Source organism: Rhinopithecus roxellana, chromosome 16, assembly GCF_007565055.1.
Source record: "Rhinopithecus roxellana isolate Shanxi Qingling chromosome 16, ASM756505v1, whole genome shotgun sequence".
In the NCBI taxonomy this organism is placed as follows: domain Eukaryota; kingdom Metazoa; phylum Chordata; class Mammalia; order Primates; family Cercopithecidae; genus Rhinopithecus; species Rhinopithecus roxellana.
In genome coordinates this window covers 11353044-11371612 of record NC_044564.1, presented here as the reverse complement: position 1 = coordinate 11371612, position 18569 = coordinate 11353044, and the positions used below count along the sequence as shown (strand labels likewise).

The 18569-nt window shown below is 55.5% G+C and overlaps 1 protein-coding gene across 2 annotated transcripts in view; it reads left to right on the top strand.

The window, feature by feature from the left end:
• Positions 1-18569, top strand: part of COL5A1 (collagen type V alpha 1 chain) — a 209079-nt gene that overhangs the window by 149836 nt on the left and 40674 nt on the right. For both annotated transcript variants that reach the window (XM_010372767.2, XM_010372766.2), the window contains exons 32-42: positions 589-642; positions 6972-7016; positions 7152-7205; positions 8292-8336; positions 8762-8815; positions 10300-10353; positions 13787-13840; positions 14714-14821; positions 16522-16611; positions 16709-16762; positions 18039-18146. In XM_010372767.2, the coding sequence (XP_010371069.1) occupies positions 589-642; positions 6972-7016; positions 7152-7205; positions 8292-8336; positions 8762-8815; positions 10300-10353; positions 13787-13840; positions 14714-14821; positions 16522-16611; positions 16709-16762; positions 18039-18146 (720 nt within the window). The remainder of the gene's footprint in view (positions 1-588; positions 643-6971; positions 7017-7151; positions 7206-8291; positions 8337-8761; positions 8816-10299; positions 10354-13786; positions 13841-14713; positions 14822-16521; positions 16612-16708; positions 16763-18038; positions 18147-18569) is intronic.

Below are 18569 nucleotides of genomic sequence, written 5' to 3'. Positions count from 1 at the left end.
GTGGGTAGACAGTTGTGAATGGAGGGGCGGGTGGATAGGTAGGCAGATGGATGAATGGGTAGGTGGGTGGGTGGGTAGGTAGACAGGTAGATGGATAGACAGATAGATGGATAGACAGATAGGTGGGCCAGTAGGTAAACAGGTAGATGAATGGGTGGGTGGTTAGATGGGTAGACAGGTGGATGGATGGGTGGGCAGATGAGTAGACAGGTAGATGGTGGATGGGTGGGTAGACAGGTGGATGAATGGAGGCCTGGGTGGATAGGTAGACAGGCAGATGGATGAGTGGGTGGGTGGATAGACAGGCAGATAGATGAATGGGTGGGTGGGTGGGTAGACAGGTAGGTGGATGAATGGGTAGGTGGGTAGACAGGCAGATGAGTGGGTGGCTGGGTAGACAGGTGGATGGATGAGTGGGTGGATAGGTGGGCAGGTAGGTAGACAGGTAGGTGGGTGGTTAGGTGGGTGGGCAGGTGGAGTCTGGGGCAGAGGCTGTGCACTGGCATGCAGGCGGTCCCCCAGGCTGCCCATGCAGCTTGACTCATTCCTGGCCCAGCTCTTATGCCTCCTCCTTAAACTCTCTTTCAGGGCTCTATTGGATTCCCTGGATTTCCTGGCGCCAATGGAGAGAAGGGCGGCAGGGTAAGGACAGCCTGGCCCCTGGGCAGGCAGCTTGTTCGGCTGCCTCGGTGCATAGCGGGTTGGTTCTCCAGCTGATGGCCTGTTTATTTCTCACCCCTTTTGCTTCTGAAATTGCTCTCCTGAATGGCTGGCCTTAAGCTCTTGACCTTTAGCACCAAGCCCTGGTGACACTCTCCAGACATTGGGCTAGGCAGGTATGTGATAGGACGGGGCAGAGGCAGGAGGGAAGTATGTTGAGAAAATGGAGCTTTCTGATTAGCACTGCAATCCAGAAGGCTCTTTCAGGTCATTCTGAAAATCAGATTCTTCTCCTCTACCCAAGTGGACTTTCCCTCCAAGCTAATTTTAAAAGGAAGGGAAAAAGGAGATTGTTTTTTCCTTTTAAAAATGTCCTGCTACCTACCGTCGTCCAAATTTAAAGTCATTTAAATTAACATTAACTTGAACAGGGTTAGCAAGCTGCCATTGTCATAAACACCCACCAGGTTGCAGTGTGGTTCGAGTCTCTTTTGTTCTCACCCTCAACGAAGGAACCGAGGGCCGGGCTGAGGGAGCTGTGTTCTCCCCACAACTCCTGGAGCCCCCGCTGGCCCAGGCCTCCCTGAAGGAGCTGCCCTGGATGCTTGTTAGTGAAATCACAGTGCTTGAGCATCGCCACTTGGGGAAACAGGAGAGAGATGGTCATCAAGCCTTGGACTCTGAGCTGGCCTTGTCCCCCCGGGGCATATGGGGGGGACAGAGGCCAGCCTGTGGTGTACATGCAGGACAGCGTCTGCAGAGCAGGCCCGGGGGACCCGCTCCCCAAAAGATGGCAGAGCTCACACCTGCCTCGTAGCCACAGCCACAATCCTGCGGCCCCGCCCAGCCCATCCTCCTATGCCCCATCCTGTTCTCCCAGGGCAGACAGAGCTACAGGGTTGCAGCTCCCTCTTGGGCCCGTCCCTCCTGGCCAAAACCTTGTGAGCAAACAAATGTGTTCTGTCAGATTCACAAAATAGGAAAAGGAAGACTGTTCTGAGTGTAAGTTGACAGCACAGACCCGAGGAGATTATTATTTCCATCTCCACCCTTCTCTGTCTCTGTCCTTCTACCCATCCATCCATCCATCCACCCATCTATCCATCCACCCACCCACCCACTCATCCACCCATCCACCTACCCACCCACCCACCCACCCATCTATCCATCCATCCATCCATCGTCCATCCACCCATCCACCCACCCACCCATCTATCCATCCATCTGTCCATCCATCCATCATCCATCCACCCACCCACCCACCCGCCCATGTATCCATCCATCCATCCATCCGTCCATCCATCCATCCATCCATCATCCATCCACCCATCCACCCACCCACCCATCCATTCACCCACCCATCTATCCATCCATCTATCCATCCGTCCATCCATCCATCCCTCCATCATCTACCCACCCACCCACCCACCCACCCATCCACCCACCCATCTATCTATCCACCCATCCACCCACCCATCTATCTGTCCATCCCTCCATCCGTCCATCCATCCATCATCCATCCACCCACCCATCCACTCACCCACCCATCCACCCACCCATCTATCCGTCCATCCATCCGTCCGTGCATCCATCCATCATCCATCCACCCACCCACCCTTCCACCCACCCACCCTTCCACCCACCCATCCATCCGCCCATCCATCCATCCGTCCATCCATCCATCCGTCCATCCACCCATCCATCCACCCATCCACCCACCCACCCACCCATCTATCCATCCATCCATCCGTCCATCCATCCATCCATCCATCCATGCATCCATCCATCCATTATCCATGCATCCATCCACCCACCCATCTATCCATCCACCCACCCATTCATCCATCCATCCATCCATCTTCTATTATCTGTCTATCTCTGTCTGTATCTATCCAACCCATCCACCTCTCCATTTGTCACTATCTAGCTGTCATTCTTTCTCTGGAGGCCTGGCTAGTGCCTTTGGGGATACACTGTCTTCTGAAATACTCTTAGGTACCACTCTGAGAAGCATGGGGAATGTGGGGTACCCCGGTAGACTGCTCCTGTGCTGGGGGGCCTTTCACCCTGCACTGTAGTGAGAGTGTCTGGGGGAAGAAATGTCCTTCTGCAGCTGGTCATGGGATGTGACCACAAGCCCTTTCCATGGAGGACCATGTGGGACCAGGGACCTCTTGGAGCACCTGGAGCCCTTGCTCACTCCCATGCTCCTGACTGGGGCTCTGCCCCTCATGCATCTCAGCCTCCCCATCCCCGAGCCAAGGAGCTGAGATGGGTGCTCCCGATGTCCTGGGCATCAGCACTGTGGGTCACCAGACATAACACAAACCTGACTCAAGCCCAGACCTGCCAGGCACCACACGCCCCAGTCACACATGGGAGCCACTCACAACATTTCTGTAGCCTCTGGGTGTCTGGCCCTCCCCAGGGACATTTTGTTCACCACTGCATCTGGCTGGTGGCACAACCCACAACACAGACCTCAGGCCAAAAGGGCGAGGCTGTCTGCTTCCCCTTGAGCCGTGGTGGTGGTGGTGGTTCAAGCATGTGAGTTGGAGCCCTGGCCTCCTTCATCTTTGCCATCACAGCTCTTCAGAGCCTCCCACTCAGGACGTTGAGCATAGCCTTTGCCCCCGTGAGCCTTCGGTGGCATCGTCACCGCAGAATGACGCCGGCAGCACTGCCCGGCTTTCTGGACAGGGTTGATGCTTTGTGCCAAGTTTGGGGAATGACGGAGAGTGTGGGTGCCCTCTGGTCTAGTAGGTTGGGCTTCCCGAACAGGAAAGCCCAACAGGAAGCTGGGGGCTGGGCTGTTCTTGCAAAGGGACCCTTCCTCTTTGGTTGACTGCAGAAGCCTCACTCAGGTTACCCAGAAGCCTGTGGGTGCTGGCTTGTCTTCTGCACCTTGGTGAACAGACGCTGCCTCCTGGGTTTCGCCCTTGGCCGCCCTTCTTTTGCCTTGGGCTTTGGACTTGGTAGTCTTTGGGGCAGTCCGTTCACTTAAACAGCACATGCATTGCAGGTCCTTTCTACGCGCTGGGTGCTCTGCTAGGCTCTGAGGACTCTGGTGGTCAAACCAGACATTCCTCTGGCATCCAGAGAAGAACACCACCTAGTGAGCAGCACTCAGGAGTGGTGGCTGTGATGATGAAGGACAAGGGTGAGTCAGGGAAAGGTCATAGGCACCAGAGTCTGACCCAGAAGGTCCAGGGAGGCCTCCTGGAGCAGTGACATTTTTGCTGAGCCCTGCAGGAGGGACAGAAGTGAATAGGTGAGGTATGGAAAGCAGGCAGAGCTGTGGGGTCAAGAGGTGAGGAGGCAGGGGCTGGCACAGGGCCGAGCCCAGCAAGGGAGACGTGGGAGTGGGCTGTGGGCTGCAGAACCTGCTGGGGCGGCCAGCTGCTTGGGGGGAAGTTCTTTATCCCAAGGCACTGGGACCTACTGAAGGTTGTAGCCACACAGGGAGGGAGTGGCACCGAAGGCTGTAGCCGGGGGAGTGGCACCGAAGGTTGTAGCCAGGGGGAGTGGCACTGAAGTTTGTAGCCAGGGGAAGTGGCACTGAAGGCTGTTTGAAACAACTCTGGTCCCAGTGTGGGGCAGGAATGGGAAGGGGACCATTCCAAGGATGTGAAGGGAAAACCAGTGGGATGTCTGTGCTCATCCAGAGAGGTCTTTTGTTTACTTATTTTATTTTTTTTGAGACGGAGTCTCGCTCTGTCACTCAGGCTGGAGTGCAATGGTGCGATCTCGGCTCACTGCAACCTCCACCTCCCAGGGTCAAGCGATTCTCCTGCCTCAGCCTCCTAAATAGCTGAGATTACAGGTGTGCGCCACCATACCTGGCTAATTTTTATATTTTCAGTAGAGACAAGGTTTTGCCATGTTGACCGAGCCAGTTTCAAACTCCTGACCTCAAGTGATCCGTCCGCCTCAGCCTCCCGAAGTGCTGGGATTACAGGCGTGAGTCTCCGTGCCTGGCCCAGAGAGGTCTTTTAAAAGATCTTGGATATTCTGGCCAGACTGATGCTTCTAGGTGCTAGGATGCCAGGCCTGAGTGTCTGCATGCGTGCATGCGTGTGTATGTGCATATGTGTGCGCGTATGTGCCTGTGTGTGCGTGCATGTGTGTGCATTCATGTGTGTTTATGCAAGTGTATGTGTGTGCGTGTGTGTGTATGTCTGCCTTCCATATGAGGGCTGCCTGCCCTCTGTCTGCCTGGCCCTACCTTCTGCAGAGCTAGTGTTGGTCTGTGGACCTTGACACCTTGACTATGGGCCAGACATGGAAATGGCGGGAACATAAGCTGCTATGTCAAGCCAGCTGAAGCCAAAGGAAGAGGAGTGGGTGTGAGCAAAGTGCTGCTTTGCCCCTTGGTCCTCGGGCCAAGGAGGGATCCCAGGAGCCCCTTCCCGGGAAGGGGGAAGACCCGCCCTTCAGATGCACCTGCCCACCAGTGGAAGGCCTCTCCTAGCTGTGTTTGGCTTCTCCAGTGGAAGGTCCCCTCTCAAACTGTGTTTGGCTTCCCAACACAGCCATTAGTGGGACTGTCCACTCTTTCCTAAGGGCAAGAAGACAGGTGCCCACAAGCAATTTGCCAGGGAGAAGGAAGGTTAAAGGGACTGGGGGGACATTCTGTTCCACAGCTCCAGTCACAGGGACTCGAAATTCTTTGGCTTGAATTAGTTTATAAAGAAAGCAGATGAGCAAGGTGCCTGCCGGGAGCCCCAGATGGTGTTTTGGCTGAGCCGGTATTGTGCTCCCTGCCAGGGCCCTAGCGCCTGTGCCTTGGGTTGCAGTCATTTGTGTTGCAGGATTAAACCTGTGGTCCAGGTCATCGTGGGACTGTTTTAGGGTAGAGGGTTTTCATTCTGGGGGAGGATGGGAATGTGTCAACCTGGCAGCCGGAGCTCATTCGCACTTAAATGCCGGGAGGAACCAGGTTGGCCGTGGGCGTCCTTGCCTGTAGAATGCCTGTCACTGGAAGAAAGCAGATGTTTCGTTAATTTTCGTATGCAAATATTTATTTGAAGCCAAAGGATATCACCATAGTAATTGAAGAACTGGAACCGGAGCGCATTGTTAAAAAGCTACATAATTAACTCATCATCATAAATGGTTTTATTAAATGCATTTCAAAATGGGAGGCTCTAGGAAGCAGTTTTGACTCTGGCAGCAAAAGAATGAAAGATGATGAGAGTCAACTTCTCGGGTGGCCTCCAGCCATACAGAGCCACCTTGGGCGGAGCGTCAGAAACCAGTCAAGATCAGCCAGGCGCGGTGGCTCACACCTATAATCCCAGCACTTTGGGAGGCTGAGGCGGGTGAATCACAAGGTCAAGAGATCAAGACCATCCTGGCCAACATGGTGAAGCCCCGTCTCTACTAAAATTAGCCGGGTGTGGTGGCACATGCCTGTAGTCCTGGCTGGCTACTCGGGAGGCTGAGGCAGGAGAAGCGCTTGAACCTGGCAGGCAGAGGTTGCAGTCAGCCAAGATCACGCCACTGCATTCATTCCAGCCTGGCGGCAGGGCGAGACTCTGTCTCAAAGAAAAAAAAAAAAAGAAAAAGAAAAAAAGAAACCAGTCAAGTTCAGGAAGCTGAGTTGGGACCCAGTGGGGATGTAGGGACCGATGCACATTCAGCCCCTGGCTTTCGTGCACTGTAGATTATCTGCATCTTCCAGCTCTGATATCTTTGCACTGCATTTGTTTTCTGTGGTTTGGAAAATGCAAAACAGCAACAGAAAAAAGAGTATAAATTCTATTAGAGGAGAAGCTGATGACTCTTGGATATATGATTTATATATTAAATTGCAGGTTTGCACGTCTGCAGAGCCTGTTGAAAATTTAATGGCTAATATTCTTAACTGTAGCAAAAGTAAATTATGTATGAAAGGGGTTGACTTTCTTCTCTTTTCTTGCAATAATGATTTCCCTCCCTGCTGAGGACAGAGAGAGAGAGAGAGAGAGATGAGGAGGAGGGGAAGGAGGGAGGAAGGAGGAGGAAGGATGTGGCGGTGCTCTGAGGAAAGAAACCAGATAATAGTGCAAACATCCATCAGACTGCAGGAGGAAAATTGGATTTCAGCAGGACTTGTGCAGAAGAGCAAAGCTCTGTGTGTCGGGTGTGCGGTGAGCGTCTCGCCCTGATAAATCTCCTATTAAAACACGGAAAAGGTGGGTGGCAGGGAGGCCCGTGTTCCTCCTAGCCTGCTCTGAATTCAGAGTCTCTCAATAATCCGGGAGAGAGCTGCCACCTAAGCAGGGCCGGGCATTTAGAGAGTGACTGACCAGCCCCTTCTCTGATTCTAGGGGACCCCTGGAAAGCCGGGACCACGGGGGCAGCGAGGCCCAACGGTAACCGCCCTTCCAGCTTGTGGGCATGTCTGGGACACGGGAGTATGGTTTAAGGAGCACGTGCTGGGGGCTGGGGGAAGGTGGTGTCTGTGAGTCGGGACTTGAGCTGACTTTCCTTCTCTCCCATCTGTCCAGGGTCCAAGGGGTGAAAGAGGCCCCCGGGGCATCACTGGGAAACCTGGCCCCAAGGTACGTTTTTGGCCTCCTGGGTGGTGGGTGGCATGAACCCAAGTTGCAAAGCTACAGAGATACAGAGCATCTGAGGGTGTCTGTGACTTTTTTTTTTTTTTTTTTTAAATAAAAATGAACAACAGAAAAAAACCAGGACCTTTTCTTAGGTGTATTTAAGAAGAAGCTTGTCCCCTCCAGCAGCCTCTGGATGCCTTAGATGAGATTTAATTAAGTAACTGAGAACGATGGTCATGAGATGTGGCCCCAGCAGAGCAGGGGCAGGGCCTCGCCCCAACACCTGGGACCCCAGAGACAGCAGCAGGGGCCAGATCCACCACAGACTCACCCGCCCTGGTCAGGAGGCCCTCTTTCCTCTCTTGAAAGGGGTTTGAGAGCTGCAAAGGCCTCTACCAGAACTTTCTGGCAGGGGAAGACCCAGGCCGGCTTCGTGCACATTCTTCCCACTGAGGGACATTGAAGCCACTCCTTGGGTGGAGAATCTGGACACAGACCCAACAGGAAGGCTGCTCCTACCTGTCCAGGATACCACTCCAGAGTGGGTTCCTGCTGGGATGAGTCTTCCAGTGGCTGAGGGGCCAAGCTGGCCTGTCCCTCAGCTGACCGGAATGTACCCACAGGCTACTCTGAACTCCTCTGGAACAAGCTCTGGGGTACTTCTCATGCCCGGTGAGCTGACATGAGGCTCATGTATGAGAACTCAGAGCAGCAGCTGTCATATGGGGGTGGCCCTATTTCTGCCTCTGCATGACTTTTCGAGGCGCTCAAGGCTGGGCCACAGCCTTTGTCCCACTCAGGAGAGTACTCTGGAAATGTCCAGCCCTGTAGACACTGGGCGATCAGCTGCGTGCAGAGGCGGGGGAGAGGCTGGGCGGTCAGCTGCGTGCAGAGGCGGAGGACAGGCAGGCTTTAGTAGCCACAGATCAGCGCCAGTGCCTTCTGCCCCTTTCTGAGGGTCAGGGCCACCTTGAGGGGTGCACACAGGCAATATTTGACTCAGACGTTTTGATGACGTTATGGGCCAGAGTCTTTTCATCCAAATAATAACATTCATAAGCTTTTCCCCCTCTCTCCTTCCTTCTCAAGGGCAACTCCGGAGGTGACGGCCCAGCTGGCCCTCCTGGTGAACGGGTAAGGAGCTGGAGCCTTCGGGTGTGTCTCTGAGGGCAGAGCCTACCTCGAATGCCCCCTGCACTTTGTCCTGGGGTGGGCTGGGGCCAGGGAAGCCTCAGACCCTGCTGAAGGGTAGGGTTTTCCTAAGATCCCAAGGGTAGGTCACGCCCAGGGAGTGAACTCTTCCATACGTCAGGGACCTCGACCCCAGCCCTGGTCTTGGGGTTTGGGAATGGCCGAGATGACAGGAAATGGGTCCCAGGCTCCATCCTGCCCCCAAGGGTGGGGCAGGGTGAGGGAGGGGCTGGAATAATAGAGGAAAGGCCATTGGGGTGGCGAGAAATAACACCTGCATTCCGAGAGCCACCGGCACAGACACGTCAGCCGCAGGAGCTGCTCGGAAGAGACCTCTTATCCTCAAACTGGCCTTTCTCTGTTCCCAGGGACCCAACGGACCCCAGGGACCCACGGGATTTCCTGGACCAAAGGGCCCCCCTGTAAGTAATGGCTTCCTTGCTGGGCTAGCACTGCCTGTCCCTTCCGACACCACCTGCTTTTCTCCGAGGTCTGCTGGGAGCTCCTCACAGTGGCCGGTGGGTGGAGGGATGCCCGAGGTGAAATTCTGGCTGCTCAGATGAGGGGGAGACCTCCGCCCAAGGCTACTGCAGGGCAGTCTGTGACTGTGTCCCATTGCCGGGCCGCCGGCGCTGGAGAGAGCTGCGCGCTGGGATCCTCTATCCTTTAGACTGAAGTGATTTTCTCACCGAATTCTGTGTTAGTGCCGTGGGGCCGCCATCACGAGTGACCAGGAACTGGGTGTGGCTTAGAACTGGGTGTGGCTTAGAACTGGGTGTGGCTCTTCTCTCACAGCCCTGGAGGCCAGAAGTTGGAGAGCAAAGTGTGGTCAGTCAGAGCTGGCACCTTCTGGAAGCTCTAGGGGAGACGGGGTCCCAGGCTTCTCCCGGGGCGCTGGTAGCTGCTGCCAGTCCTTGGCACCCAGTGGCCTGTGCACACTTACCCTGGCCGCTGCCTCCATCTTCACGTGGACTTCCTTCTGTGTCTTTCTGTCTTCTAATCTCTTTCTTTTTTTTTGTTTTTTGAGACAGAGTCTCGCTCTGTCGCCCAGGCTGGAGTGCAGTGGCACGATCTTGGCTCACTGCAACCTCTGCCTCCTAGGTTCAAGCCATTCTCCTGCCTCAGCCTCCAGAGTAGCTGGGATTACAGGTGTGCGCCGCCACACCCAGCTAATTTTTAGTAGAGACAGGGTTTCACCATGTTGGCCAGGATGGTCTCGAACTCCTGACCTCAGGTGATCCACCCGCCTCGGCCTCCCAGATTGCTGGGGTGACAGGCGTGAGCCACCGCGCCTGGACATCTCTTTTGTTTCATAAGGACACCAGTCACTGGGCTGGGCCCACACCCATCTAGGTTGGCTTCATCCTAATTCAGTTACACTGGCAAAGACCCCATTTCCAAGTGAGGTCACAGGCACAGGTTCTGGGGGGGACATGTCCTTTTGGGGGACACACTTCGCCTCATGACAGGTGCGATGTATTTCCTCCAGTATCAACATCCATCTAGCAGTGGGATTATGATCCAGCAGGCATGGCAGGGCTGGTGGGGAGGGGGTTGGACTTTGCAACCGACAGACTCAGGTCCTGGCGCCGCCTGTGCCACCTGCTGCTGGACCTCGGGATGCCAAGTGGCCTCTTCTGCCTCGGTTTCTCCCTTGGGAGATGAGGGCGACAACAGCACGTCCCTTGGGGCAGTTGTGAGGATTTTGTAGGATGACGGGCAGGTGCCAAGGGCAGCCTTAGATTTATTGTCACTGTCCCCCTGCCTGCCGGGTGATTGTCCTTCTCAGAGGATGTGCAGGGACAGGAGCCATGGAAATAACAGTCACTCCACGTGGCATTAAATCTCAAAGGTGGGTGCTTCTCAGACACGAATGAACCTCCTTTCCTGTGTTTTTTTTCTTCAGGGCCCTCCAGGCAAGGATGGACTCCCCGGGCACCCTGGACAGAGAGGCGAGACTGTGAGTATCCTGGGTGCTGGGGGACATGGCTGGCTGGCTCTCTGAACACCCTGCATGTGGGCACAGCCCTCGCTACCCAGTGCCATCTAGGACCCTTCCGCTGACTCAGCCAGGCTGTGAGGCAGGGCCGGGGCAGAGCAGTCATGCTGGCTGGCAGCGCCTTGTGGCATCTGTGGGCAGAAGGCAGGTGCTGACTGTGGGCTGGTTTTGGAAACTTTGGTAAAAGGCCACATTTAAAGATATACATAGATTATCCTGGGCAGACTGAAGCCTCGTGCATTCAGCCTTATTTTCCCTCTGGAATAATGCTGAGTGCCACCCAGCTTGAGGGATACGTCTTTTAATTGGGAAAGTGCTGGCAAAGGGTCTACATGTTACTCAGTGTCATTCAGTCATTTGATGCTGCAGCACTTCTAGAGGGCGGCTATGGGCCACGTACCATCCCCACCCGCGTTTACCCAGGCCCTTCCAGCTCCAATCCAGGGGGTCTGGAGGATGCCTGCGATGTCCCCTTTACAGTAAAGAAGACACGCGCCAGTCAGGTGGAAGTGGCCTCTAACTGGTCATGCCGCAGGGCACGTGGTCTTTGCAGCCAAAGACTCCCCGTTGACCTTGCCCTTCACTTTAGAAATGCATATCACAGGCTACTTCATCTAGACCAGAAAGGACTCCAACGTTTTCAGTTGGGAGAAAAAGCCCTCATCAGAAACGGGATCATTTTCCTGGCCCCATCAGCCCTTTGGAATTTGACCCAGCTCCCTAAAGGTGTGTGTCAGGAAAGGGTGCAGGTACGCCTGTAACCTGGCCCACACCTGTGAGCTTGGGACTCCAGGCTTTGACTATCTGGGGACGTGCAGCGTCTGGCGACTTCCTCATCACCACGCTGTGTTCCTTCTCTGAGTGCCCACCTGCTCTGTCCAGCTTAAAGGATGAATGGCACAGATGCAACATTTCCCACCAAGGAGACTGGGGGGCATGTCAGGGTCACTGCAAGGGTCTCTGCAGCCAGGTTTCTAGGGGTCAGGATTTCTACAGGACCAGCAAAAGCAGGTCCCCTCGCGGAATGGGTCTGTGAGTGCCCTGTTGAATATATTCTCCATGCCTGCTTTGAAAAAGTTCCCTTTGTCTCTCTTTGGTTCGTTGTGATGAAACCTCTTTTAATTATACCTTCACTGGTGTTCTGCATGGCGCGTGCTGCCTGATAAATGGAGATTGCTTTGCTCTTTTGTTGATAGAAAAAATGAAAACATTTCTTCTGAGCTTTGCATGTTTTTCTCTAATGCCTTTTCAAGGAGACAAGATAGAAGGTTTTACATATTATTTGCTTTTCTCCGTCTGACTTATTCTGGACGGAGGCTGGTAAAAGAATTAAGCTGCTCGTCTCTGCTCAGAAAGTTGCACATGTACTTCCAGCTGCCTTCTGCCACCCCGGCCGCCTCCCTAGACACAAGGCACTGGAGTGATGCCAGTGGGCACTCCATGTCTCTGAGACCCACTTAGGACATAGCATCTTCTCCATGGGCTGGTCCGGACAAGCCCACCAGAAAGAGCTGCTCTGGAGTGTGGATTTCCTTCTTTTTTAAAAAAAGGAAACATAAATGGTCATTATTTCTCCTAAATGTGAGCCAGAAACTTATTTCTCAGCAAAGGGCTGAGCTCATATTCCGTCCTCAACAGCCAGGAGTGGCTGAGGGCCCCTGGGGGAGGCCTTTTTTGTTTTGTGTTAACATTGACATTAGCAAAACTTAACCAAGGCTCCTGTCTCCCCTTGGGCTCTTGGGCTCTTCTCCCTGGGTCCACTGAGCAGGGCATGCCCTTGACACCTGTCCGCCACCCCTTCCTTCTGATCCCGTAAGTGTAATGTACATTAGAAACGATCATTCTAGCCAGCTGTATACAACTGAGCTGGGCTTAAAGGAGAGAGCCCTTCTAGAGTTTGCAAAGAAGCTGAATCTGGGCTAGGCACAGTGGCTCACACCTATAATCCCAGCACTTTGGGAGGCCAAGGTGGGCAGATCACCTGAGGTCAGGAGTTTGAGACCAGCCTGGCCAACATGGTGAAACCCCATCTCTACTAAAAATACAAAAATTAGCCAGGCCTGGTGGCAGGCACCTGTAATCCCAGCTACTCAGGAGACTGAGGCAGGAGAATCGCTTGAAACCGGGAGGCGGAGGCTGCAGTAAGCCAAGATCGTGCCATTGCACTCTCCAGCCTGGGCAACAAGAGTGAAACTCCGTCTCAAAAAAAAAGGAAGCTGAGTCTGCTGTGGGTTCATATGGCCCAGTGGCTTGGTGTGAGATTGTGCCACTGGCTGCTGGACAGTGAGGCAGTGAGCCCAGGCCTGGGGCCATTCACCCTCCAGCCCTAGCTTGGCCTCGGGGCCAGCCACCTTCTCTTCCAGAGTCTAGAGTTTGCCTCGAGGCCTCCGGGTGGAAGGTGTGCATGTCTCCACCAGTGTCATGTGGCACCTGCAGGTGGCTTCTCGCTGGCACCTGTCGTGCTCTGCAGAGGTGCCCGGAAATGAAGCTTATGTTGCCTTAAGGTCATCTTTCTCCTTTGAGGGCGAGTACAGAAAGCGTGGCGACACCCACAGCCAAGCCAGGATCGTTACCTACGCGTGAGCATGCAGAGCGGCCGTGAGATATTCCCGCTGAATCAAACTAAAAATAACGCATCCAAGCTGCCGTGTTATGAAAGCAGCTGGCTCTTGCTCTAGCCTGTTTTAAATACATGCCGAGGAGCACACGGGCAGAGTCACCTGTCGTGCATCAGAGGCGTTCACGCCAAAGCAGGGCAGTCGCCACAGAGCCACTGCTGAGAAACAGCCAGAGGTAGCCCCGGGTCCAGGAAGGGCACCGAGCCGACTCAGAAAAGGAACGCTTGGTGACATGATAAAGGCGAATTGCATTGGCCTAAAGATGCAGAGGCAGAAGAGCAGCCAGTGAGATGAGCTTGTGTGGCTTCGTTACCCTCGTGAAATGAGTGCAAATGCACAGTGGCTCACGCCTGTAATCCCAGCACTTTGGGAGGCCAAGGCAGGTGGATCACGAGGTTGGGAGTTCGAGGCCAGCCTGACCAACGTGGTGAAACCCTGTCTCTACTAAAAATACAAAACTTAGCCGGGTGTGGTGGTGCGTGCCTGTAATCCCAGCTACCCAGGAGGGTGAGGCAGGAGAATCACTTGAACCTAGGAGGCAGAGGTTGCAGTGAGCGGAGATCGAGTCACTGCACTCCAGCTGGGGTGACAGAGGGAGACTCTCCATCTGGGGAAAAAAAAAAAATGAAACAAGAGACATAGGCCTCTCACACAAAGTCTGGAATGTCTACTATGGGGGAAGGGAGGTGGGGGGCAAGCATCCTGCTGAGAACAGCGCAGGGCAGGGTGGCGCAGGCCACTGCAGCACCCTCAGTAGAGTGACTCTCTCTTGACAGGGTTTCCAAGGCAAGACTGGCCCTCCAGGACCCCCAGGCGTGGTCGGCCCTCAGGTAAGCTCCAGCCTTCCCGAATGCCATGGGTCACCCGGTGTCACTTGCCCGCAGGGAAGAGGGTCCCAGCCCAGGCGTCTGTTGCCTCCACGATTCCGGAGGTGCAGGTGCTGCTGAGAGGTTGTCTTAGGTCCTGAATGCTGGTCAGCGTGAGGCTCGCCCCCACACACGAGCAAAGATGTGTTTGCCCTCGACACGAACCCAGCACGCAGGGCAAGGAAGGCTGCCCGAGGCTCACAGTGTGGCTGGGGCCAGACCTGGGCCAGCTCAGGAACTGGGCTTATCTCTGCTGTGGGTGTCCAAGGCAGCCAAGTCTTCCTGCCACTGGGCCCTGTGGGTGCCACGGGCCTGCGGTTCTAATCGCAAATCGGTGGCAGATCAGTGGCAGGAGCGGCTTAGGGCCGGGATTGATGGCTTAGAGTTGCAAAACGGGAAGGGGTCACCTTGTGTCCTAGAAAGCGCACACCTCATGTAGTGGTAAGATGTGGACCCGCTGCAGCCACAGAACTGAAGGGCATGTGGGCTCTGCCCCTGGTGTGGCTTTTCTCCCATCCTCAGCCTGTCCTGTGGCTGAATCAGCCTCTCTCAGGGCATGTCCCAGGAAGGCAGGCTTGGCTGTGCCTCCTAAAGGCGCCAGGTTGGGGAAGAGGGCCACGTGGGGCCCAGCAGGGACCAGGCAGTGAGCAGCGCACCAGCACCCACCCTCTGGATTGTTGCCAGGAAAAGAAGGCTTGCAAAGGCACTTGGAGGTTTGGTGGGCCTGCAGCAGACCTTTGCCTCCGTGACCAGGGCTGTTCTTAGGTTTAGGAAGAAATGCTCGCTCCCTTGCAAGTCACTCGAAGCATTTGTGGCTGACACTGATTTTCCCCACAGGGTCCCACGGGAGAAACGGGCCCAATGGGTGAGCGTGGCCACCCTGGGCCCCCCGGACCCCCCGGTGAACAGGGGCTTCCGGGCCTTGCTGGAAAAGAAGGGACGAAGGTGAGTTTCTGGAACCTTCTGTGTCAGCTCAGGCGTTTCCTAAGGAATCATTCTGGGGCTTGGTGTTTTTCTGCTCTTTTCTGATGAATGGAGAATTCCTGAAACAGACGCTCCTCATACCAGCTCACTCCCCAGATGGCACGATTTGCTCACTTTTGCTTGATTCACTCCAGGAGTCGTGCTGACCTGCTCAGGGATGGGCTTGGGGAAGTGCAGGGGTCACCACCATCCTCCGCCGTCTGCTCTCTCCCCAGCTGCCAGCCCTGCTCCCAGAAATGGTTGAAAAGCTCTGGGACTTCGTGCGTCCGTCACACATTTAGCAGAAAGTGGCCCTTTTAAAAACCCCTCACCCCAGCCGGGTGCGGTGGCTCACGCCTGTAATCCCAGCACTTTTGCAGACTGAGGCAGGTGGGTCACCTGAGGTCAGGAAGTTGAGACCAGCCTGGCCAACATCTCTACTAAAAATACAGAAATTAGCTGGGTGTGGTGGCGTGCACCTGTAATCCCGCCTACTTGGGAGGCTGAGGCAGGAGAATCGCTTGAACCCGGGAAGTGGAGGTTGCAGTGAGCCAAGATCGTGCCACTGCACTCCAGCCTGGTTAACAGCAATGAAACTCTATTTTTTTGTTTTTTTGGTTACAAAGAAAAAAGAAAAAAGGAAAAAAAAACAGCCCTCACCCCAAGAGCCTGAGAAATTATAAAAGTGAAAAACAAACATGTTTTTGTCCCACCTCTTGATGCCAGCTCCACCTACCCCCTTTTCATATCTCCTCCCCTGGGCACCCCAGAGTGAGTGGCCTTAACTTGCTGTATGAGCACAAAAATAGCCGTTCCCTTTCAGGGATGCTGCAAGGGCAAGCTCTTCAGCCTGTAGGACCACAGAAGAGTAAACCTGAAAAATAATAAAGTGAAGCAAATGAAGAAATACTGAAAAAACCACACACCCGTGTGTGCATGTAGATATAGGAATCAAAACACATGGGTACACGCACACGTGTGTGTATTCTAGACACAAAGAGAGCTCTCCAGGCTTGGAAAGGCGGCCACGGGCATTTGACCTGCTCGTTTGAAACTGCACTGTGTTCCACATTGGACCCCAGAGAATATTTTGGAAGATATCAAATCTTTACTGTACCTCAGGGAGAGTCGAGGCTAAGTGGTGACTTTTGTTTCAGAAAATGTGGTTTCAGGCTTGAAGAAGTCCCTTAAGCGATACGTCCATTTAGGACAATGCTTTTAACGCTGTTTTGACCATGAATTTCTTGGAGCACAGTCTTACAAGGAGCCCCAAATCTATGGAAAAGGTAGATGTGACCTCAGCTGCCACGGGGCCCATCGTAGCCCTTAAGGGCCTTGGGAGAAAGGACCCTGAAACTCCATGGAGCAGGGGTAGAGTCAGATTTGCACGCAGAGCCTGCCCTATGAGCATGGCTTCCAGGCAGAGGCTCAGGCTATGCTCCCACGTGTGGACTGCTGAGTCCAGTCACGACTCTGGAAAGTGGCCAGGAGAAGCCCAATCCAGCCCAAGTCCAGGGGTGTCTGATGAGAAGGCCCCAACCCTTGGCCTCGCTCTGGGGCTGGTGAGAGGTCTGCGTTGCTGGCTCCAGGAGAGAAGGCCCCAGCCCTTGGCCTCGCTCCGGGGTGGGTGAGAGGTCTGCGTCGCTGGCTCCAGGAAAACTCATTTCTGACTCTGTTTTCAGGGTGACCCAGGCCCCGCAGGCCTCCCTGGGAAAGATGGCCCTCCAGGATTACGTGGTTTCCCTGGGGACCGAGGGCTTCCTGGTCCAGTGGTGAGTGAGAGGCCAGGCGGGGAATGAAATGGGACAGTATGCAGCCCTGGAGGCCTCTCCCCGCGTGCCCTTGACCAACCTTTTCATGGCTTTGCAGGGAGCTCTTGGACTGAAAGGCAATGAAGGGCCTCCTGGCCCACCAGGCCCTGCGGTGAGTCAAAGCCTTTGTCCCATCCTCTTTCTTGAATCCTACTCTCCAGGTCAGAAGGGGCAGTCCCTGAGAGCCCAGAGCATGCAGCTGCCCCAGACCCCTGAGGATCCTGGGGAGGACGTGGAGGGGGGAAGATGGCCTTTGGGGAGATGTAGACAGCGCATCCCAAGTCCACAGCCAGGATGATGAAGGGTCCCAGGGGCACACCAAGGAAAGGAGAGCGCTGGGCAGCCTGTAGGGCAGGAGGAGCCACCCTGTGTTGGAGCAAGGAGAAAGCCTATACACCTAGCGTGGGTCTGGGCTGGGCCAGCAGGGGAAGAAGCAGACACGGGTCTCCAGGGACTCTGAAGATGCACGCTAAAGCCAGGCTGCCCACGGCGGGGGCACACTGGGCAGGACGGCCCTCTCAATTAGGCCAGGTACCCACCCATCCATATGCCAGCCCCCAGGCAAGGCATTCCCTGGAAAATGCACACCGTGGAGGAGAACAGCAGAAAGGGTCATGGGTGCCCTGTGGGCATGCGGGCCCTGGAGGGGAGTGGGTGCTCTGGGGGCATGTGGGCCCTGGAGGGGAGTGGGTGCCCTGTGGGCATGGGGGCCCTGGAGGGGAGTGGGTGCCCCGTGGGCATGTGGGCCCTGGAAGAGCGTGGGTACCCCATGGCATGGGGGCCCTGGAGGGGAGTGGGTGCCCTGGGGGCATGTGGGCCCTGGAGGGGAGTGGGTGCCCCGTGGGCATGTGGGCCCTGGAGGAGCATGGGTACCCCATGGCATGGGGGCCCTGGAGGGGAGTGGGTGCCCTGGGGGCATGTGGGCCCTGGAGGGGAGTGGGTGCCCTGTGGCATGCGGGCCCTGGAGGGGAGTGGGTGCCCCATGGGCATGGGAGTCCTGGAGGAGAGGGGGTATTCTGCGGGCCTTAGAGGGGAGGGGGTACCCCACGGACATGTGGGCCCTGGAGGAGAGAGGGTACCCCATGTACATGCGGGCCCTCGAGGGGAGGGGGTGCCAGGCTCCTAGAAGAGGGAGCCCTTTGAAGGCAAGCTCACCACAGGGCACACTGTCAGACACCAAGGGGAGGAGCACCTGGGAGCTTGGAGTTACAGGAGGACACAGAGCCCCAAAAGCTAGACCAGGTAGTTTGTGCTTGCAAAGGGCCATAGGGAGCCACTGTGGGCTCTAGAGTGAGCAGGTAAGTGGAGCGATCAGCTGGTACTTTACAAAGTCACGTCCACGCAGTTTGAGAGCCTTTGAAACAGACTGTTTTCTTGCTTCGCCTCAGGGATCTCCAGGGGAGAGAGGTCCAGCCGGAGCCGCTGGGCCCATTGGAATTCCAGGGAGACCTGGGCCCCAGGGACCTCCAGGGCCAGCAGGAGAGAAAGGGGCTCCTGTAAGTACTGCCTTGGATTGGGGGAGCCCTTCCCTCAGAGGTGCTGGGATCGTTCCGTGTCCAGCCTTGTCCCTCCTCCTGTGATGACCCCAGGGGTGTTTCCTTGGGATTGGGGATGGGGTGGGGTCTGTGGCCCTCTAGGACAGAGGGAGTGTCCCACGGTGACCTGGTGACCTGCCCAAGGAGCACAGGAGGAGCCCCGGTGCCAACCACATTCTTCCTGCCATTAGCTGAGCCAGAGGGGCCCTGTGAGGATGATGCCGGGCAGGGCTCAGCCTGTCCACGCCTGCACGCTGGTGTTCCCCACCCGTGTGGACAGAGGAAAGGGCCAAACACAGTCAGTGTCCTGTGGACTTGGTCTCCATCCAGCCTCAGTGCCACCTGTGTGGTCGGACCACAGCTGCCCACTGTGTGAACTGCTCC